The sequence below is a fragment of the Pteropus medius genome, unplaced genomic scaffold, assembly GCF_902729225.1.
Source record: "Pteropus medius unplaced genomic scaffold, Ma_sr-lr_union100, whole genome shotgun sequence".
Taxonomy (NCBI): domain Eukaryota; kingdom Metazoa; phylum Chordata; class Mammalia; order Chiroptera; family Pteropodidae; genus Pteropus; species Pteropus medius.
Genome location: NW_024355990.1, coordinates 12,982,376 through 13,005,851, shown reverse-complemented (window position 1 = coordinate 13,005,851; position 23,476 = coordinate 12,982,376). Strand labels below are relative to the sequence as shown.

At 37.7% G+C, this 23,476-nt stretch overlaps 2 protein-coding genes across 7 annotated transcripts in view; one reads left to right on the top strand and one right to left on the bottom strand.

Moving 5' to 3' along the window:
* Positions 1-22,974, bottom strand: part of LOC120600374 (uncharacterized) — a 95,781-nt gene extending 72,807 nt beyond the window's left edge. The window contains exons 1-3 of the mRNA XM_039859893.1: positions 22,820-22,974; positions 9,093-9,725; positions 8,043-8,117 (exon numbers count right to left, since the gene is read on the bottom strand). Coding sequence (XP_039715827.1) covers positions 8,099-8,117; positions 9,093-9,725; positions 22,820-22,974 — 807 coding nt within the window. The 3' untranslated portion in view covers positions 8,043-8,098. The remainder of the gene's footprint in view (positions 1-8,042; positions 8,118-9,092; positions 9,726-22,819) is intronic.
* The window catches only part of TANC2 (tetratricopeptide repeat, ankyrin repeat and coiled-coil containing 2), a 296,707-nt gene continuing 282,489 nt past the window's right edge, over positions 9,259-23,476 (top strand). For all 6 annotated transcript variants that reach the window (XM_039859913.1, XM_039859912.1, XM_039859911.1 and 3 more), the window contains exon 1: positions 9,259-9,387. The gene's annotated coding sequence lies outside the window, so the exon portion shown is untranslated. The remainder of the gene's footprint in view (positions 9,388-23,476) is intronic.

Here is a 23,476-nt window from a genome sequence, read left to right as displayed (position 1 = left end):
AGCTGTTGCAGTGAGAATCTGTGTGGGAACAAATGCAAGCAAGACATGGAAGGCCATTATCTCCTTGTGTCTGCAACTTCTGGCCTTGCATGCTTACTTTGCGATGTTCATGTGTACACTTGACTTCTTCGCATTTCTCAACATAATATAAAATCTCCCACATCTTCAAAATTTTATGTGCCTTATGGAACTATTTATATAAAGTTGAGTGCTGCATAACTCAAGGAATGCCTTTATACTGAATGCAACTTAATTTTCTTGATTACTCAGGGTTGATATAGAATCAGTTCTGCAAATTTCCTCCCCAAGGCCTACAGAGGCAGGTAGGACTGTTTCCCCCTATGTTCAAGGCACTAAATTGCTGTGCTTTTTAATCATTAAGTCCATTTTCATGCCTTTTTTTCATCTCTATCCTGCTTACAGACTTCCAGCTTTCACTTCTCACTGCTGTCTGCATGCCTACTGTGATAGCTTCTCCTCCCTCTTCTAGTTTACTGCTTTTAATTTTTTATGAGTTTGAAAACCAGATTGCCAGGTTGAATCTAAGTAAAATTAATAGCCTCTGAGAAAGGCCTTTGATGAATCTTTAGGAATAATGGGCAGGATCTTTAGGGCATGGATTGTAGTGATGTCCATTTTGTTTCTGCAGAGGACTTTTGCTATCTCCTTTATTTCCTTGGTTCATTGCTATGCTTCAAATAGATAAGATTGTCAGATAGCCAAGATCTGCATAAGTGGTTTCATTACAATTAGGTTGGTAATATAACATTAAAATGCCCCGTTTCCTCTGCTAAATTCTGATTCTTTACTTTCTTTTGTTCCTTTTGGGTTGACTAAACCTAGAGAAATTGTTCATTGGGCTTCAGATGTGTGTCCAATCTAAACTTTCATTTCTCTTACCTTTTCTTCCTCCCACCTTGTTAATAATTAAAACCACTGTACATTTCACAACAAAGCTATAATTCCCTTATATTAAAAAAATCATTTGTCTAAAGTCTTTTTTGACTAAAAAGAAATTAAGTGTATTCCATTATATGAAGGAAAGCAAAGGCAATTTATACAACTCTACTGTATTCTTTTTTTTAATGTGCAAATATGCTACTCTAATAGTTGCTCCTATTGCTTTACTTTTAAAAATTTTTTTATTAGTTTCAAGTATACAGTACATGGGTTAGACATTTATACAGTTTATAGAACAATCCTCCTAATTGCTCTTTCTCTCCTCTGGCTCTCCACCTAGCCATTACATTAATGCTAACTGCATTCCCTGTGCCATGTTCTCCATCCCCATGATCATCTATCAACTACTAATTTGTACTTCTTTAACCCTTCACTCCATTCTCCCAGCCCCCTCCCCTCTCACGGCTAATTGATAAGAGCTGTGGTGCTAAATTATGATTGTGTGGTCATTTTCCGTAAATAACAATCATTCTCCCTTTGCTGCTGACTGTTCTCCTAGTGTTTATTTACTACTTTATAATTATTTAGGTGTTTTGAGTGAGGGACTATGGCAGGTTCAATAAAACCCAAACTATTATTAGAGAATCAACTCGAACTTCATGTCTTATTAGTGGGGGGCCAATGGCATCATCTTTGTATTTGGGCACAATACCCTTGATGATGACAGTGTTGTGATTTCTTTAGTATGTTGCCCTGGGGGGAATAAAAAAGTCAACTATGAGTGCAAAATAGGTGGGCATCAATGTTCATGGTTTCAACTTTAGATCAACTCAAACTTTCTTACATGATGCCATTCCTCGGTCATTTTTTAAATATGTTGAATTGTGACAAACATTTTAAGCTCTTACACAGTGGCACAGCCTACCAGTCAAGAGTTTATTTTCAGCGGCATCACCATGTTTGGAATTTCTTTATGCAATTATTTGAATACTTTATTATACTTTTTACCACTATTTATAAATGAGTAGAAAGTGAAAAATTGAAAATGCTGATACTAGTAATAAGCATAGGTATCCTAAACTTAATACACACAACTGAGCAACGATAGACTTGTTAGCTATATACGAAGCAGTGACTCTAGCCTCGGTGAGGAAGATATTAGAGGACAAAATTAGAAAATACATGCTAGAAATACTTTATCAAAGATCATATCTTACAGGTGAGTTGCGATTAGGAATTTAATACTATTTTTTCAGTTCTCTGGGGAAAATATCTTATAATATGCAGTGCATTTAATTTTTTCTTTTCTTTTTTATTTTTTAATTGAAGAAATGATTTAAGCATTTAATTTTTTCATAGTCAGCTTTTGTATATATTATCAGGAATGTATTAAGAAACTGGGTAGGAATGGCTAGGAAATAAACCAGGGGTCCACCTATAGGGAGTTCCAAATGGAACTTTATCTACTCTCCTTTTCCAGCCCAAATGTCTTTTATAAAATTTAGATTATCAATACTAAGTACCTTCAAATTCTGTAGAGTAAGAGGTCTGTGTCTAAAGCAGTACCAGACATACAGATGTACTTTCTGCCTGTTGCTTCTCTGTCTTCTTTGCTGAATTCTTCTTTCCCCCCAAATAAAGGTGTTTCTCAAGGTTTTAGCTCATAAACTAAATGTCTAATTTTTAATGGTAAATTAATTTATTTTCATAGCTCTAAGTTGTTATGAAGTGAAAGGACATGACCATGAGGTGAGGGTTGTTTGAGGGAGATTGGTTGAAATGTCTACTTGGTCCAGAGTCTTGTCCTCAGTCTGTCCATAACCTTGACCTGACTGAACTCTGGGAGAGTGGTTCAGGGTATATAAAATCATGAAACATGATCATATTTTCCAGAAGGCCAATTTTTTATTTCACAGTGGAAGTTTATACATGGATTAGAATGTTTATGTTGGTATGAACAATCTTTCCATCCCCTCTCTTTATAGATTTATTTATTTAGTAAATTCGATTCACAAATATTTATTCAGCACATACATGAGATAGATGCTGAATATATGTATATATATGTGCTATATATATATATATGCCAGATATACATAAGAAATATAACTGTAAACAAGGCAGACATATTCCCTGTCATCAAGGAGCTTGAGATCTAGTAAATCTAAATTCAGTAAGTAGGAATCAGAGTATGTTTCACGATTTAAATGTTTGATGACATTAAGCTACGTTAGCCAGATGTATCCAGCTCGCTAATAAGTATATGTCCACCATGGGACTGGACAGGTTGAGTCTGAAAGCCAGGGTACTCCCATGTTCTCCTGGCAGTGATGGTAATGTTTTACTGACTCCTATTTTCTATATTTTAAGGCTATCACCTCCCCTTATTTTGATATATTCTTAGAATAGGTAGTATGCTTTATAAATTGTAGTAAAAATCTTCCTCTTCATGTTCTATCTAAATATTCTAGATTGGCATTTTAGTTTGTTTTTTGTCTCTTACTGTGGGACATGGGGCAAGTTATTTTGAGCTTCAGTGTTTTCTTCTTGTAAAATGGGAATAATAAGTCTAATCCTATAAAGTTTTTATGAGAATTAAAAAATATAAAATATGTGAAATGACTAGGCATAAGCCTGTTAAATTGAATATAGTCCATAGAGACTTGCTATGGGCCCAGTACTTTTACATGTACTAACTTAAACCTCACATCAATTCTATAAGGGGGTGTGTAGTTTTTAATCCCCAATTCACAGATGTATATCTTGAGATCTAGAAGTATAGAATAACTTGCTTGAGGTCATACCTTTAGTAAATGGTTGAATTGAGACTTGAATCCTAAGACTTGGTCCAAGGTCCCTGCTCTTAATATCTGCGCTATATTCCCTCTCTTTGAATATTCATTTCCTTCCCTTTCTCGCCTATATTCCATCTGTCTCCTGCCTGTTTCCACTCGGGTGACTTTCCATTAGCTTAAGTCAGGAGTTCTTATCTGGAGCCTATGGTTGGGTTTCATTTAATATCTTTAACCTGTGAATTAATCGGGACTCTCAAGTGAAAGAGGCAGAAATGCAACTCAAACAAACTTAACCATGGAGGAACATCAGTAAAGGGTATCTCCTGAAATCTAAAAATAGGCATGTGATGGATCCACAGACTAAAATTCTGCATTTGAGCATCCTCTTTTTCTCAGACTCACGTATTAGAAAACACATCAGCTAACAGTATCCATAGCTTCAGCTACTAGGGAGAGATTGACTTGATTCTTTGATATAACGTATAAATTTTCTAGAAAGGGCTCTATGGGCTCTGCTTGATTAAAGAGCTCTTTGGCAATCAATTCTATCAGTGTCCATTACAAATTGTATATTATGTAAAAGTATGAATACATTTTTTTTCCTGGAGAGGATCCATTGGTTCCATCAGATTTTCAAAGGAAGTGATCTGAAACTCTAAAGCAGTAAAGAATTACTACACCAGTCCTTCTGACTCCTCTGCTTCTATTGCTGGTAACACAGTCTTCTGGACAGTTAGTCTTGTCACCTTGTTGTATTTTAATTGCTCAGTGTTCTTTACATCCTGCATTCAGTTATTCAGAAAGTTCTATTAAATTGTCCCATGCAATGGCTGTTGGAACTATTCCTTTCTATTTCTACTGCCACAATTCTTCGCCATCTGCTGTTATCTTCTTCAGGCTGTTAAACAGGAATACTTTCTTAACCAGACTCTTATTACTTGTCCCTGCTTGCTCAAATCCACCCTGTGTATTAGATGAATGTTTGAAACACTGTTGTCTTGTCCCCTTTTCCTGGGCAGGACCCTCTGCAGTTTGGTCCTGGCCCACCCTTCCAACCTCTGACCAACTGATGTTTTATCTCATGATTAGTAAATACTCTTCTCTTCATCCACACTTTTGCTTACCTGTCTGGATTTTAGACTTGCAACATATCTATTTGTAGTTCACACCAATGCTTAAGAAAGCAGCTCATCTCCAAAAGGGGGTCATTCTTTGACCTAAGCGTTGTTATGCTCATTCCCTGCTCTGAACTTTTGTTGATTCTCCAGGGCTCTCCCTGAAATAGTCTTTCTCTCTCTCAATCTACGTATTTTTCCTATTCTACTTTCCTCAAGAAGTGGTCTCATGCCACCCCAGTCAATTTATTTCTCTTCCTCTTATGAATTATTACAGAACTTACTGTTTTACTCACGTTGACACATAATTTTATGTTGTATTAATATTTAAATGTTTTAAACACCGTATTTCCCAAATTGATTATGAAGTTCTAGCAGGCAAGACTTCTGTCAAATTAATTAAATATGCCCTGTTGCACTTCATACAATTATATACATATAGTAGGCACAAATACTTATCAAGCATTTATAAATGTCAACATAAAAATTGTTTTGCTTATTTACATTATACATGAATTTTTCACTTATCCAAAAAGAGATTTACTAGAAACTTCTTTTAAGTAGTAGCTCCTCTATGTGGAAATGCTTTTAAGTATTAGTCTAGAAATTATTAAATATTCATCAAAAGGCTGAGGTGGGAGTTGGTGGGGAAAACGTTGAAGCTATGGAGCTAGAAGTCATCGATTGAAGATAAAAAGAAATAAGAGTATAACAAACAATCAAGGAGAAAAATCTCTTTTGCATCAACTTTACAGAAATATTTTTGTAGTGAAACATGGTTCACATTTTAAAAAGATGTATTCTGTGTTTTCATTTACATTTTATATAGCATTATCCTGCGGGTAACTGATAAACTTTATGTTTGGGTTCAGATTGTGGCTCTGCCTGCTGTTCAGTCTGACCTTGACCTGGTCAATTAACCTCTCAGAGCCTCTTTCCCCCTCCTCATCTAGAAAATTGAGAGAATAATACTTATCTGATAGGATGTTGTGACAATTAAATGAGGTAGTATATGTAAGGCATTTAGTAAAGTATTTAAAGCCAGAAGGCAATCAATCAACGGTAGATGTTATTGCTCTTATTCAATAGAGAGAGAGTTGAGGAAAGGGTAGAAAAAGGTGGGCCTGATGGTTTACTTAAAAGATGCCAGGGGAAGACATATGTAGAGGTGAGTGATTATACAGAGTTGATAGACTAAGAAAGTGCATTTTGAATGGTATAGATGGCACTGAAAAGTTGGGAGGTATAGGGTAAGGTTGGACTACTTTATGGACAATAATTCACAGGTTCTTCTTCCATAGTATCTGTTAAGTTTCCAAGTTTAAGTACTAGACTAGAATGGACATTTAGTAGGTAAACAAAAAATAGCATTCTTAGGATTTCAGGTATTAGTGACAGAAAAGGAAATCAGAGAGAGGAGTTGAGGACAGAGGCGACTTCTCTATCTAATGTTGCTCTCCATCTCTGCTGCATCCCACCCTTACCTCTGTCAGGGACAGATTGTCTCCTCTACAAAGTTAGAGTGTGGCAGCAATTTGTAAGACTTAACAGTAGAACTACTGGAAGAGAATTGGCTTAACAGAATCACGCCAGATGATCAAAACAGTGAAGCAGTGAATTCATTCCAGTGGGCACTGGCACTGCCCAATGTGAACGTGAGATTTGAGAAAGGTCAGCCAAAAGAAATGGATAGTGATCTTTAGAAATATGATGAGGATTGTGAGTCAGAGTTACTCACTTCATCAGAGCAAGAGACCCCGTGGGTCACAGCTATTAGAGCTTACTCTGGGAAAATCCAATAAAGAATTTTGTTGCTAAAATTGAACAATTATGGTGTTTTTCTAATTTCTAGGAAAAAGAGACTTAAAGATTTTCATTTTGTGAATTCTTATTAAACTTTTGGTGCTTTATATCTTGTGAAAAGTTGCAAACAAATTTTAAAGGAAAAATGTAGACATTATTTTTTTAAAAAAATACATTATTTTTTATATGTGGAGATCTGCATAAACATAGCCAGATTTAGTGCTTGTAAAATTGTATCAAGTCTAAATGGTAGAATTAAATGTATCAATATTTCATAGTGTTCCACAATGAGCACCATAATTTTTTTTTTGCACCATAATTTCTAAGTGTTGCCACCTGAACTAGTTTGAAAATCAACACATTACATCCCTGACTGCCTTTTGTTAATTCTTAAGGGAAGGAATGTTATTAGCCTCAGTGAAATGCACAGGGAAGGCTTAGAAACAAAGTAAACTTTAAAACAAATAAAAAAGACCAAAGGAGAATTAAGTAGGGTAAATCTGAGTGCAAGGAGAATAACATAATAGCTACTGTTTCCTGAGCACTTATTATATACCAGGCTCTGCACTAAGTATTTTTTCAAATATATTTTCATTCGATCTTTACCCACATTAGATAGATGAAGCAAAGAAGGCTCACAGACTTGCTCAAGGTCACATAGATGGTAAGTAGTTGTTGACACTAGGATTCAAACCCAGGTTTCCTGACTCCAATCATGATGACATTGTAATGTAATGCTAAAAAACTAAGATAAAGCTCATAGATCTTTTTGCACATATATTAACTCTTGTAATCAATAACTAGATCAAGATATTGAATATTTCCAGCAACCCAAAAGGCTTCCTCTTGCTCCCTCTCAGTCGATTCCCCCATAAATAATCACCACTCTGCCTTTATTACCATAGGTAGATAGGTTTTAGTTAGAATAATCTAACTTTTTGTAGTTATTACCCAGACTCCATACACCACTCCACCTTGCAATTTTAGCTGTGGTATTCAAAGCCGCTCTAGCTCTAGACTAGTTGTGTGAAATGGCTTCATATTCAATTTCTTGTATATTCCGAAATTAATACTAATTTTTGAAAACCCAAAGAAATTCCTGGAAGAAGCAGATTCAGAAGACTGGTATTAAATAAACAAACCTAACACCACAGACACAGCTTCCTTGACTTAAGTAATTTGGTGCATCTATTTCCAATCATGGCGTCTCATTAGGAAATGGATGACTATGAAAGGTCATCTCAGTTTATGGAAGGAAAGACTAGCCAGCCAGAGCATGTAATAGTGATTGCTTTGCATCATTTTACAGCACACGAATAAATTTATGTTCAGATATCTTCCACAGTTGACTTGCTGTTTTATGATGCAAGGGAAAGGAAGAGTAAAGGAGAAGAAGATCTAGGTGGAGGGTAGTGGGGGAAAATACGACCTTCAAGGAGTCTTTAATGTGGTGGCTTTCCGTGCCTTGCAGACTGGCTCTTAAAATCACATCTTCTTGTCCAACCTGGCAGTGACAAAGCGGCGTCACAACTTCACCTCAGTCTCTTAAGCTGTGGTTGGTGAATTTTCAGCAATTATTCTAGATAACACAGTCTCCCTTTTCTTTCCTCCCTTCCCACACTTCTCCCCTCCACCCCCACCCAACTATTGCGGGTTTACCACTTCATTCCAATTCCCACCATAGCAGACTGTGGCATTTTGAAGCAGTCTACAGATTTCGATTGAAAATGGGGAAAGAACAACTGACATTTGCAGGGTTTGATGATTCCAGGAGTGATATGTGCGTTAGGTGACCAAAGTGGGCGAAACCTACAGGAACGTTCTGGCCATCAAAGCAGGAGGACAGGCCCAGAAGTGGGCGCACGTGACAGCAGCACCACCTCGAGAGTGACATCACCCCTAGGGGCGGAGCCAACTATCAAGGGCCTTGTCTGCTATTGAGCTTCCTCCCCTCATCCCTACTCAAAGCCATCGACCCCACTAGTCAAAGCCCCCTGAGGGAACAAGACATGCCCAGACCTCACAGAGCGTCAGAGCCAGGGCCCAACTTCTGCGCGCAGAGAAGGGCTGGTCTCCACTCTCTCGCCTAGTCGCTCCCCACCCCCCGAGCTGTGGCGGGGGAGGGGGCGGGGGCGCGCGCGCTCCACCACGCACGCGCCCCCACGCACGCGCGCTCCCTCCGCGCTCGCGCCCCTCCCCACCCGGGCCCGGAGGGGGCGGGGCTGCGGGCGGCCTGGGAAGGTGCGACGCCCCCGGCGCGGCGGCGGCGCTAGCGAGCGGTCGGGCGGGCGGGGGTGGCTGGGCGCGCTGCTCCGGCGGGGCCCACTGGCACAGCCGCCGCGCGCGCGAGCCGCCCGCCGGGAGGGGGAAGCTGCGAGCTCTCCGAGCGCCGGGCCTGCAGCCGCCAGCTCTGCCCTCCCGCCGCCGCCCTCTGCGCCTCCTGCGGCCCCGCCCCCGTTCCCATCCCCCTCGCGCTCACCTCCCGGCTGTACCGCGCGCGAGGCGGAGCGAGGCGCCCGCCGCCGCCGCCGCCGCCGCGCTGAGGGGCGAGCGTCTGCACCGCGCCGCCGCTGACAGGAGGACCGCCGCGGGCTGCGATCGCCGGCCGCGAGGCCCCGCCGCGCCTTTCCGGGGCGCAGACCCACCGCGGGCGTCGGGACGCAGCGAGGTGCTCTGGGAATCGCGGGCGGCGCCGGCGGGCGGCGCGGGTCTCCTAGGAGACCCCGGGGACTCGGGCTTGACCCCGAGGTGCAGCGAGCCCCTCCGAACGGCAGGTAAGAGACCCGGGGGAGCCAGGGAAGGAGAGGTCGCTTCAGTGACAGGGGCGTTCTCTGACGCCTCGACTCCAGGGAGAGGGGCGGGGGCCAGCGGGGAGACAGCGAAATGAGTAGCGAAGTGCCTCCGGTGTCCAAGGCGTGGAGAAGGTTGGCTCCAGATGTGGCACTCTGGGCGGCTTCCGATGGGTCCGGGATCGGGCACTTCGCTGTCACCAAAGGTGTCATGGAATTTGGTACCGAGAGAATCTCCGGATGACGGGGACCCAGGATGAGATGCGAGGCAGATTGCTAAACGTGGCAGAGAATGTGGTGCAGAACGAGTTGCAAAATATGCCCTCAGAATGCAGTATAAAAGTAGTGAAATGTGCCAGGTAAGGCACAGGGTGGGTTGGCCTGTGCGGCGATGAAATTCATCGTAGAAGTGTTATTAGTGATACTGATAATTCCCCTGGGAAAGGAAGCTTATTATAAGAAAGGATTAATAAGGCTCATTGCTAGATATTTTATGACAGGAAATCGAGAGGAGTTATGATATGCAATTTTGAGATATAGTACCCACGTGAAAGAAAAAGCAAATTGTGTCGGGTTGTGAGATGGGAGAGAAAAATTAGGGAAAGAAAAATAATTCCAGGTTTTGACATCAGCACACAGAGCACTGATACAATTGTACCCTGCCTCTTATTGCAGGTGTGGAATGTTTAGAATGTTTATCATAAAACATAAACAATGATAATTAACGGGAAGATTTGGTGTTTTGGGTGTCTTTCGCTCTCTACTCTTCTCCGGGAAAAGAAAAGAAACAAACATACAAAACCCCCCACATCTTGACCATAATTCTGAGTTAGAGATCACTAGGCAGAGGGAAATTTTTTTCGTATGTGCCCCTTCATTTTTACACAGGTGAAAATATCTGGAATGAGGAAAACAAAACAATATGGTGAACAAAAGGGATAAATTTTCAGGCATTTCTGAGGGGTTGGAGCCGAAAGCTGTTGCAGTGGTTAATTACAGTCAATGACAGTACTGATATTTTCTTGCTTGTTCTTGGTGTTGGGGTGGCAAAATAGGGAAAAAAATGAATACAGTAAATGTGGCATAAAAAGCAACAACATGGATTCTGTCAGTGGAGTGCTTCTTGCAGCATTTCCCAGGTAGATCATCTTCAGAATGTTAGCACAAAAAATATATTAAATATCCCTCCCCCTATATATGTATGCTGCAAAACATGCTACAAAACATTGTGACTTCCATTAAAGAACATTTGTGTTTTGAGAGGATTGTCAGAACATAGCTGGAATTTCAGAAGTAACAAAAGACAGCTCCACGAGCTATTTAATATAACTTATATGTATACATTTAATTACTGGCTATACACCATGAAAGGAGAAATATGTTTATCAACATACAGTTAATTATTGATAGAATTTAGTGCTTTATGTTATAATTCTTGTAGAGAAATTGTATCACTTGCCTGAATGTTGTTCTTATAATAAGAACAGTAAGTAATTTGCCAGAATCTGAAAATTCATACTGATTGGCTTCCTCCTGGATCCAAATTCAGCCATTGAGGAATCCTTTGCTTCAAAGACAAAACTGGATTTTCCTTGGTGATTAATTTCGGGTTTTGGTCTTTTCTGTAGATATATCCTTCACCTCGAGGCTATGTTGGGGCTAAAGCAGAGAGGAGAGGGCCAGAAGAGAATAAAGAGCAGTTCTGTTGGGTCTTCCTGTTTTGTTCTGACTGTAAGCCATATGTGCTGCCACCCCCTACTGTCTGTAGGAAGAGGTGTTGCAGAGCCCCATTCTTTTCTTGTTATCACTGCCCCCTTGTGTAAGGGAAGAAATTGATAATTGCACTCCGGGAAGCCACTCTCCTCAGATTCTTGATAGAACGGTTATGTAGATTTATTAATTACCTATTCTCTTCAAAGTTGTAGTGCTTTAAACTTTCTATCAATCAGCCTTCAGATTTAGTGTCTTTTTAAAATAATATCTAATTTTAGTCAATCATTCAAATTGCTAAAAATATATTCAATATGTTCGGGAAGATGGTGCAGTACCATTGCTAACAAGTAGTACTGGTGGTAATACCTCACCCTTACACAGCCCCTGCTCTGTTATAGATGTTTTAGCCAATTTCAAGACCCAGTGAGGAATGTACTGTTATTTCCATTTTACAGTTGAGAAACAAACACAGAGATATTAAATAAGTTCCCTAAAATTATTCAGCTAGGAAGTGGAAAGCTGAGTTTCAACTCAGGAACTCTGGCTTCACACTCTGTACTCTTCACCAGTATATTGCCCTCTCAATCAAATTAGTATTGCCACACATTAAAATGCAAATGCCCATCATAAAAGCAAGTACTGTAGATGTGTATAAACCTAAGTAGTAAGACACATAAATGTTAAGCTTACAAATACACCAAAAAATACAGCATGAACTTTTTAGGAGTTTTTGTAATTCTGGGATTATGAGTGGGGTAGTGTCATCAGCACTTTGTGGTTAAGGAAATATTTGTGATGCAGGATTGGCTGTGGGGGAAACTTTTCAGGTAGAAAGTTACCTTCAGGTAGTTTGGGGGTGGGTGTGTGTGTGTGTGTGTGTGTGTGTGTGTGTACGTACGTACTATCTCTTTAATTAGCAGTAAACTTTTACTGCTAATTTTCTCTAGGAAAATTAAGGAGAAATTATCTGTTTTCTTCTACCTGCTCACATTTTTCTGGCCTCTATTTTATTTTTAAAAGTAATTAATAAAAATGGATTGGATGAATATGTACATTTTACTTCTTCCATCAATTATTCAGATTTTCCTCACCCTTAAATATTGTATTATAAATAACAACTACATTTGAAATATTTTTAAATGTGTAAAGTATTAAGAGTAAGAAGTGAATGTCATCTCCTACACTTGTAACAGCTGTTTTTTTCTCTTAGCCAAACTTCTTGCCATTCTGTGAATCACATATCTCATATAATCAAACACTTCCTTCATTTTTATATACATTCGTTGATAAGGAAGTTAAATATAATCTACTGATTATGGCTAAGGCATTTGGGATGTATGTTTATATATTTTAGTATAATTAATAAATTGTCAGATCATGCTCTGTATTTATATTGATTGATAGTTCATTTTATTATACTTGTAAAACCTAATTTGTTGTTTGCGTCTTTATCATAAAGTTTTTCAAACATTGTTAAACATTAGATTATTTCCCTCTTCTATCATTGATTCTTGCCCATCCTATGTTAGCTGTCTAGCTTTTTCCCCCTCTTCCCCATAAATGCCTTTGCTCTTTTAGTATTTTATGAATTGATTCTTTGTGCATTATTTTGAATGGAGAAGAAAGTAGGCCTAGAAAACAATATAGTTCCAAAAGGAGAGTATTAGGATAGTTGATAAGGTAGAACAAGTATGCATAAAAGAAATGCATCAAAATTCTCTCCTTCTCATATTTCTTCCTCTTAAAGTAGAATTAAAATTGAATCTTTGAGACACACTGAGCACACTACTTGGATTTTGTTGGACTGTATTTACACAAAATCACCGATGTTAGCTGGAATATTTTTACTGCTGTTACCCAGATTTTATTTCAAGGAGCTAGAATAAGCTGTTGCAGAATGCTGTTTACTTTTTTAGTACTAGACTGGTTAAGGAAACAAATATTATAAAGTAGTTTGAAATCTAGTTTAATTATTTGGACCTTTTTTTCCCCCCCTCCAAATGAATTGAAATACCTGCTGATTTGAAATATCTGCACTGTCATATCTGCTGAGTGCCTGTAGTCATCACAATCTATTATTAAATATACTATGTAGTTTAGTCCTCGTTATACCATGAAAACTATCACTTGGTTTATTTGAATAGCCTCTTTTGTAGTAGATAAAGATTGTTAAGGAGGTCTATATATGGTGATGGAGAGTACATATCCTTGATGAATCTCTTTAAAAATCTGTGATGAGAAATAGATTAAAAGGAAGAGCTTAAAGACAGCTATGATTTTCCACCCAATGGTCCTTATTCTTTCTTTTAGAGGATTTTTTTTTTTATCTTGAGTGTTTAAGATTTAAGGTAATACTAGATGGAGAACAAGAAATTTGGGCCTGAGTTTTAGAAGGCTAGAACAGGTTGAAGATGCAGTAAGTGAAAAAAGTTTCTGATAGGGATCTTTTTTCTTCCAGAAAGTTCTAAGTAATTATGATACCATAATTATTTATGGAAACAAATTTCTTTATTAGGTCAGTTTATTTTATTAAAAAATGTTTATGAATCATTTAAAATCTGTGTTTGCGGATGTTGTAAGTGTGAACTAGTTGCTTTTTTATGGGCCTCACATTACAAAAACGTATTGTTCAGCTTCTGTTAGTCCTTGTATAGTTGAAGGTAAACAATAGTTGAATGTAAATTTAAGAGGCAAAAGAATTGTTAGTGTTAGTTTTAATCATGGCCTTTCTTAACCCTCCCCCTCCATAATATCAATTTCTGCCTTTATTCAGTTCATGGTATATATCCTCTCTCTCAAACTCCTTTTATAAAAAGTTGAACTTGAGAGATTCTTACGTCACTCATTTAAACTGAGTAGTCGCATTATAGTGAACAGTCTTGTTGGGATGTTTTTTAAAAATCCAATTGCCCAGTAGACATCTTTACTGTTTATGTCAAATTTATGTTCCTTTCTTTCATAGATACTGTTGACATTAAACAAGTAGACAGGGTTTGTTTTGGGAACAACAAAGAATTGCAGTTGGGTACACTGTGGTCTAATGGCAGACCACAAGCAAATCCAGAGAAACTAAGGGAAGGACTGCTCTTATATGGACTGGGGAAGGGCTGTTGCAAATGAAGAGTCCATTGGAGGAAACTGAAAGTTGGGAGTATAGTGAGTGACTTTTCATTGGCTGAGTTATGGCAGTCTCCCATTGGCTGAAGTGGGCAAGAAGGAATCTTTTCTTCATCCAGCTGAGGTAGTAAAGTGATGGAGAGACAAAGTATATCTCTTCTTATTGGCATCATTAGTGTGTGTTGAGTGACTCCTGCATGAAAGCTCTCCCTTCTAGCCTCCTGACTCCAATTTAAATAAGGATTCTGTTTATTAATTTTCACAGTACTCTGTGGCCAGAGTGATCTTTCTAACATGATCGTCTGATCAAGTCACTTTTCTTCTAAATCTTGCTGTGGCCCCTCCTCATTGCTTAATGGATAAAATGGAAACTCTTTAGCAAACCATCTAAAGTTTTTCATGATCCAGTCCCTGCCTTCTCTTTAGACTCATTGCCTACCACTCTCCTGCAGAGTTAGGCTTCAACAGTACTAAACTACTTGTGGTTTTTTCTATATGTAATTCTCTTACCTCTTCATTCCTTTATATATGAAATTCTCTCTGCATGGAGTACTTCGTCCCTCTCTTTTGTGCTCTGGTCCCGCTGCTCCTCAGCTTTTATGTCTTGGCCCAAATAGTGTCTTTTGAGTGAAGTAGATTTTGCCTACTCTCCTGAGTGGGCTTGGGCATGCCATTTTCTATTTATTAACCCATTGTATTGTTAAATATGAACATTATGGTAGTCATTACATCATATTTTAATTATTTATGTCTTATCATTAGTCTGTGAGCTCCTTGAAAGCAGGCACTATGTCTTTTCATCTTTTATTTTCATCATAGTTAGTATATAGTAGGTGCTTATTATCAACTTACTGAATAAAGATGGTTGAGCTACCCTAGTTATGCCTTTGAAACCTCAACTGTTATTGTGGAATCAGAAAACATTCTAGACATCAGGAGATATGTGTAGAGAGATATACATGCATACATACACCATCTAGAATGTTATTCAGATAACTCCCGAACTATAATTGAAACCAACTCTAAAGATAAAGTCGATTTTGTTATTTTTTAATATATCATAGAGTGTAGGGAGGCAGATTAGAGGGTTCTCTGTGTGAACTTTAGCTCAGTTATTTTCATTGTATATGTTACCGGGGTCGGTAAACTACAGCCATGGGCCAAATGCAGCCCAGCATCTGTTTTTGTATGGCCTGCTAGCTAAGAATGGTTTTTACATTTTTAAATGGTTGAAAAAATATCAAAAGAAGAGTAATGCTTTGTGACATGTGAAAATTATAGGAAATTCAAATTTCAGTGGCCGTAAAGAAAGTTCTTTTGGGATATAGTCATGCTTATTTATTTACATATTGGCCGTGGCTATTTTCTGAGTATAACAGCAGAGTTGGATAGTTGCAATAGAGACCATATGACCCACAAAGCCTAAATATGTATGTACTGTCTTGACCTTTTGCCAATAGTTTACCAGTTCTTGGTCTGTTATATAGTCTGTGCCCATTAAATGTTCATTAAATGTCATGAGTTGGAGACTAACCAACTATGCCTGTTAAAGCCCTCTTCCATTTACTACTGAGAAGAGATTGGCCACTTTGCTTTAGTAGTGATTTATCTGACAGGGCTCTTACTGTTTCTCCTTATGACACCCATATTATGTCTAACTCTGAAGAAGTTTCTGACAAAGTGTTCATCCAGTTTTGTTCCTTTTCTTAGAAGAGGTTTCCCAAGCAGAGACGTTTGGAACACAGCAAATAAGAGCACATTTTTCCTAGTTTACTCAGGTCTCAGTCTTTCATACATATTTTACACTAAAAATCATTGTTATGTGAAAAAAAAACACCTTGATTTTATATATTGGTCTGTTATGCAGATACATTATGTTAAAGGAATATGAGTTAAGTTAGATTAGTTGGAAAAATTGCATTTTTATTCAATGTATTATTAACATTAAATCATTCACTTAAGTATCTATTGACTACTACATAAAGTAGTTACTTTTACTGCTGTAGTCTTTCGATTGAAGGTGGACATTTCATAGTCTTTCTTAAATAAAATTTAAAATTTTAATTTAGAATTTTATGTCCTAGATACTCATTCTACTTCTAGGGAAAATATAGTTTAAAATATAATATTAAAGTTTGTCACTTCCCTAAAGTTTCATTGGCCAATGTTCGTAGGTCTTACTGTTTTATTTAGGTGACAAAGTTATTATGAAAGGAAAATAGTGATTTATGTATCCCTTTTTTATAAATATTAGCAGGTGTTGCAGACATAAAATTCACAAAGAAAATTATATATGCAATAATAATGAAAAACTTTTGTTATTTCAAACGGATATCTTTGGACCAGGTTAGCTGTGCTTATTTCCTTGTCTGTAAAACCATGCTTGCATGGTCATATCTGATTATGTCAGATGACATATCTGATTATAGAAATTGACAACATGAAGAAATATGGCATCAGCTTTTTATTGCCATGGAAACCCCCATTCCTTACCTTTGGATTCTAGCTCTATAAGTAGATTAGTTAGTTAATAAACTTGGAAATGGGAGTGGGTATGTAGATATTGTGATTTAATCATTTTAGTCATGGGCAATCTGCCTCAGTTTCCTTCTTTCTAAATGAAGTCTTTACTTAGCCCTTTATTTCTAATCTTGTGTTGTGGAGATCCTACAATTTCTAGCTATAGTTGCTGAAATTTGATAAGCTTAAGCTAGTCAGGCTGTTAAAGCTTGATGGGTATTTGTTGTACTCTGGAATTCTATTTCTGTTCAAATTCCATGAAATCTGGGCTTCCCGGGATTGTGAATTAGTGTGAATGAAGGTAATTAGCTTGGTAAGCATGTGGGATGAAGACTACACACCCAAATTCAGCATCAGAGAATCATTGCTCTTCTTTTTTAGGGCTTTAAAGAGGAAGAGAGACTGCCTTTGGAAGTTGTTATTGATATATTCCCATATTATACAATGACATACTGTTCAGTTGTAAGAAGCTTTTGAAATGCTACAGTCATGGGATACGTTGTATTATAGTAAATAGAACATGAATTCGTGAGTTTTTATTCGTGAGTTTTTGAATTATGAAAACAGGTTCGAATTATTGCTCTGTTACTTAAAAGGATCTAAAACCTATCTTGCAGGGTTTTGATGATGACAAAATGAAATAGTATCAGTGAAAATCCTTAGGACAGTGTCTAGTACTTAATAAGTGGTAATTTTTATAACGCTTTGGAAAGTGTCCTGGATTTCTCTTTTTTTGGTGTGCGCTTCGCATAGCTCCTCCCCACTGTTTTTACTAGCATTGCCAGTCCAGCTTTTCCTTGTTGTCTTGCTTTCCTTTTCAGCCTTGCAGGGCATTAAAAAACCCATGGTAACTGAGCTACTGATTTGTGTCCTGAAATTTTCTTTTATGGATTTGAAGAGAGTTGAGAGAAAGAGTTCTTGACTTAATAAAATCTGATAGGGGAGAGATGCTGTTGAGCAGACTCTTAGTATGTATTTCTTTTGGGACTGTTTCTTTTTAAGCACCACAAACTTGACAAAAAATTAATTTTTAATCTCCTCTATAAGATAGCAAATCACAACATTTCTTGAGACAGTGAGCTCTTTGACAGATTTTTTTTTTCAATCTCATGTAAACGTTTTCAACTTTTACAAACATCTCTCGCTTTTGTGAATAACCGAAACTTTCTGTGTGTAATAACTTTATCCCCTGCCCCGCCATGCTTGATGTTGATAGCTTTTTGTAATTTTTCTTTTTAAAAATCTTGTATGTGACAGTCAAGGTGGTTGATTTTCTTTTGTGATTTACTTAATAAAATGGACTTGTTTATTTACAGTACAAAATAATACAGTAGAAAGAGTTGCCCCTCTTTTGTATGGTAAGCTAAGTAGTCAAAATCTCATTTTCCCCCCAAACTTCATTATTTCTGTAACATTTTGTCCATTTCTGCTAATCTGTGTATCATCTTTACAGTTAGTCATTGAATATGTTTTTTTAAATGGACTTGACTCATTATCTCTTGGTTTTATTCTTAGTTGTCATAATAGCCACGAACTGATGTTTGTGCTAGTTATAGTTCCTCCTGAGGGCATCTTGGGAAAGATTGCTTATATGCAACTTTGGCTTGAGACTGGATTTTGTATTTTTAAATAAATGAGCTTTATAATGATTCCTTGCTTTTGATAATTTAATTCTCTTTTTGTCTTTGGCTAAAAATGTCTAACGGTAGCCATTAGTTGTTAACAAATGTCATTACTTATAATAATAGGTAACTGGTGTTTGCCCCTGATACCGCCCCCCCCCATTTTACCTTTTAAAAAAATTATACTCTACTTGCAACCACTAAAATAATCAAAACGGAGGTGAATAAAGAAAAAGTTAATATTTTTCTCTCCCTTCAGGTCTCTCCCTTCTCTACTTTTACTCCTTGGGGTAGCCAACATTCATCAACACTTCGAGTATTTTTCAAAATCTTTCTCTTGGCTCAAAAACATATAAGCACACATATGCATATATACAGGCTTTTTGTAACTTGCTTTATTCATTTAAGAATATATCATGGCTAACTCTCCAGTTTAGTAAATGGAACTCTAATGAATTTTTAAAAGCTGAGTAACATTTCATAGCATACTATACTGTAATTTATTGTTTTTCACCAACTAATGGATGTTAAGATTGTTTTCATTTTTTGCTACTATAAACATTAGTCACCTCTTACTAATGACTAGAGAGCAAACATTCTAAATAAAATATTATCAAAATAAATCCAGCAGTGTATTTAAAAGTACATCATGATCAAGTAGAGTTTATTCTAGGAAGGCAAGGACAGTTAAATATTAACATAATTTATTATATTAGATTACAAGGTGTAAAGACTAAGCGATTATCTCTATCTTTTGAGGTGAGTTGAGGGACTTCGTATTGTATTTATACAAAATAGCATAGGGAGATTCCTGCCCATGTGAACAGTAATCCAAGTGTTGTACAAATCTTTGATCCTCAGAGTTGAGGGACAGAGAAGCCTTTTATTCTGGGGTCTTTTGAGGGGACTTTGTGGGGCCTGGACCTTAGCCTCACTACTGGCCTTTGGTTGCCAAAGCCTGTTACCTTGACAGTATGGAAATAAGAGTACTTCCAGAGACTAGAATGAATGATATGGGCGAGCATGTCCAATTTAGGGCTGGCACCTTTTACAATCTTATATTTGATTACTTTGAGCTTAATGAGCACCTCTTTGGCCTCTGTATAGGTGCTCATTGCCTTGGAAACGTTGGCCTAAATCTTTTTGAGGTCTTTCTTATTGTTCTTGTTGGCAAAATTTGTATTCCTTGAGATCTTAAGTTTCTCGAAGCCATTTTTAGGCCCGGTTGTATATGATATTGTTCTTGGATTTGGCTGTATATGTACTGCCAGGTACAACTCTGGGAGTGGTGGAGACTGGAAAAAAGACACCAATGACTGTCTTAAGAGATGCCAGAAAAGCATTTGATAAAGATTTTGTAGTAATTTTCTCAGATTATCTGCGGTATAATTTTTGAATCCTTTCTTTGAGTAAAGATGCCTTTCTTTTATCTTCATCGGTGAATGATATCCTGGCAGGATGTAGTGTTCTCGAATTATAATTCTTTTTTTTTTTTTTCCTATATAGCATATAAATCTTATACCACTGTCTTCAAGCTTCTTGTGTAATAGATGAGTCTGATACCAGTTTGATTCTCCTTTACCTACAGGTAACTGGTTCTTTATCTCCTGCACAGTTTGCCACTTTTCTGGTGCTCTGAAATTATTAGGTCTAATCTCATTATGTACTTTATCCCTTTTATATCATGAGAAACCCAAGACTACCAGTTCATGTCTCATTTCTTGGACTCTAATTCATGTCCATGTAGTTCTTTATTTCCCCATTTCTGGCCCCAGTTTTTCCTTTTTTTTTTTTTTTTTTTCCTTATTCTTTAATGTTTAGTAATAGTAAAGTCATTTTGGTCATTCTCAGTTGATATTCTCAGGTACACATTGTGCACTTTCAAAAAGTAATTTCAAATATGTGTATATTTTATTTTAGGAAAGTTTTTAAAATTATTGTTTTTACTGTTTGTTTTGATTTCCTTCAGGGATTCGTATAATCTTATGTTCAGTCTTCTTTGCCTTTATTCATTGTTTTTCATCACTTTTTCTCGAATTCTTTTTATCTCTTTTTGAGTTTTAAAATTTTTCTCTTTTTTACCTTCTATTTTTCTTAAGGGATTATCTGTTTTTATTGACTCTTGTCTTCATTTCTGGAATGATTCATTCCTTTTATTTTTAATCTTTTCCTGAGTTAATGTCATCTCTTTTGAGTTTGTATAATTCTTACATCTGTTGTTCTTTCGTGTCTCGTGTCATTTTCTTAAGGTCTTTTAGCTCATTTTGAAATAGCATGTTACAGTTTTGATCTTTTATGTGGGCATGCCTTTCTGGCACGCTTTCATTGTAAGGATGTTAATCTGCTCCTTATTCTCCCTTTTCTTATAATAACTTCGTATGGGATTGACATTGATACTTCTCTGTGATTCATTTTTATTTGAAATTAATTTCAGAAATCTCTTAGAATGTGGCTAGATTCAGGAAAGCTTTTTCTGACTTCACCAAGCCTTTTCTTTTGTTGTTTTTGTGTAATGTTAAAGAATATGGAAGCTTGCTTTTTGAGACTTCCTGGTCTTGTTCTCCAGTAGTTTTGTTTCCCTTTATCTCTCTTCTCTGATCCCAATTTTCACCCTTTATGACCATGACACCCTTTCTCTGTACCCTCTGGGGCTCACTGCCAGTTATCTTCATAACTCCTTTTTATCTTTAACCTCTTCCCTAAACATTACTACCTTCTTTCTCTAACTGAGACTTAACTCTTCCCTGAAGAGTTAAGTGGTGGCTCTTCCTGTTGAGGTGTGTTAAGTGTTCTCTTTGCTTTCTTAGCTGATTCTAGATTTCCTGTGCTCACTGCTGCTCTCCTGTTACTCCTGTTGTAGTTGGTGATTTCAGTATCCAAACAGATGATCCTTCTAATACTCTGGCCTCTTGACTTCTCTACTGATCTTGTCTTCTAACTCAGCCATTCACTTCTAGTGTGTATCCTATGCAGATGTTTTTAAACCCTCAGTTCATCTGCATTAACTGGGAACTTTGAAAGACTACAGTTGTGTAGGACTCACTCCTAGAGATTCTGATTTGGTCAGTCTGAGGTGTGGTTCAGGATGTTATTTTTAACAGTTTACCAAGGTGACTTTAATGTGCAGCCAGGATCGAGAGTCACTGCCTTAAATTTGTTATTACCAATAACTGCAATATTCTATAATGTCAATTTCTGGCATTTTAGTTTCTAACTACCACCTTTAGTTTTTCTGGCTCACTTCTCGTACCCAACAACCTTAATTCTTTGACCTTAGTGGGACTTTTTAATTTACCACCTTTTCACTCTTCTTCAGTACATTCATGTCCTCACTTACTTTTCTAACTAGCTGAATTCCCATGGTCCATAATTATAGTTGCTCTCCTGCATCTATCCACAACCCCCTTGACCTTTCTCCTTGGTGGTTCTTGCCTGGCAAAACCCAGCCCTGGTTAAAACCAGCTCTACCTATTTTACACCTGTACAGTTATAGGTGAATATGGCTGGAGCAGAACAACCACATTGACTTTAAATTCTTGGCTAGTGTTCAGTGACTTTAAACTCATCGCTTAGTGCCGCCAAGCTGTCCTACTGTGTTATTCTGGTTCTTCCACACTCTCATTTGCTTAGATGATTATATCTTTCCCTTCAACTCAAATTTTCAATATTTCCTGTTCTCTCATTCAGCTGGTGACCATGCTTTCTCTTTTACTAAGAAAATAGAAGCAGTTTTCCCATCTTTACCAATTATTGTGACTTAACTGTCTTTTCCTCTTTTGAAGTTCATTCCCATCACTTGTTCATTAGCACTCACTCCTTCCTCTTCTACCCTCACGGGATATTCCCTCCCTTTTTTCTTCCTATAACCCACATACCACTGAACCCGGAGCTAGAGTAGATATCTTTTTTATTCTCTTCAGCATTCAAATAATTCTCCCCTTCCCCTAAAATTCTCTAGCTTTGAATGTCATATCATCAGATTTTATTTACTACAACCCCTTATTATTGCTGTTGACCGTATCTCTGGTTCGTTCCCTACAGTGATTTCTGCTTACTACAATGCTTACTACCTGGAGTCAGGCTAAATTTTACAAGTTAGAGGCACAGTCCTCCACGAGACTACTCTCACTTCACACAGCAGTCACTAGCTTGAGGGTTACCAGAATCATCCTCATTTCTGACCAACCGGCTGTAAATTCAAGGGTTCCCACTACTCCCTCAGGTTTGATAATTCACTAGAACAATTCATAAAACTCAGGAACGTGCGTTACCTATGTGGACAAAAATGGGGCCACATACTACGCCTGACAAGCTCAGGGGAGGCCAGCATGTAGGTAACCACTATGAACATAAAAATTCCTAACTAAAAATTCCTAACTAAATAAATTCAAGGAGGATAGTCATGTGCTAGGCCTTTAGCTTCCTTGACAAAGGTCTATCTTTACCTTAAGTGAGTTTGTCTATTGTCTTGTGCATCTAAGATAACATAGCTTTGACATGTCAGAGCAGTCTTCTTTTCCAGACCCCTCAGGGCACAACTGCTGTACCAGAGCACGAGACCACAGAACCCCTCATTGTTATCTTGATACTTGCATACCATCTCTGTGTGCTGTAAATGTTAATTATTAACTACTCTGTACCCACCAATGTAAAAGAAGTATGTGTCTTTTTATTCAGTCCTAGAGATTTCCCTACTTTGCTTTCTCCTGCCCCTTAATCTACCACCAATGGATATCGTGTAACTCTCCTTACGTCTCCTCCTTTGATTATAATGTATAAAATAAGCTGCAAAAATGCCATTCTCTGTAGCATTTTCTCAGTCCACTGAGATTTTGCTTCCCAGCAATTTTCATCATTTTGACTCAGATAAACTTATAACAGTTCTTTACAGGTTCGAATGTTTCTTACATCCACACTTGTGATTGCAGTTTTATTGTAGCAAAAAGGATACAAAACAGAACCAGTCAGAAGAAGAGCCATGTAGGGCAAGGTCTTGGAGGCTCTCAAATGTGAAACTTCTGCTTCTTCTCCCTCTGGAATTAGGACATGTCACCTTCCTGGGACATCATAGTATAACAGTACACACAGACTTTTGCCAACCA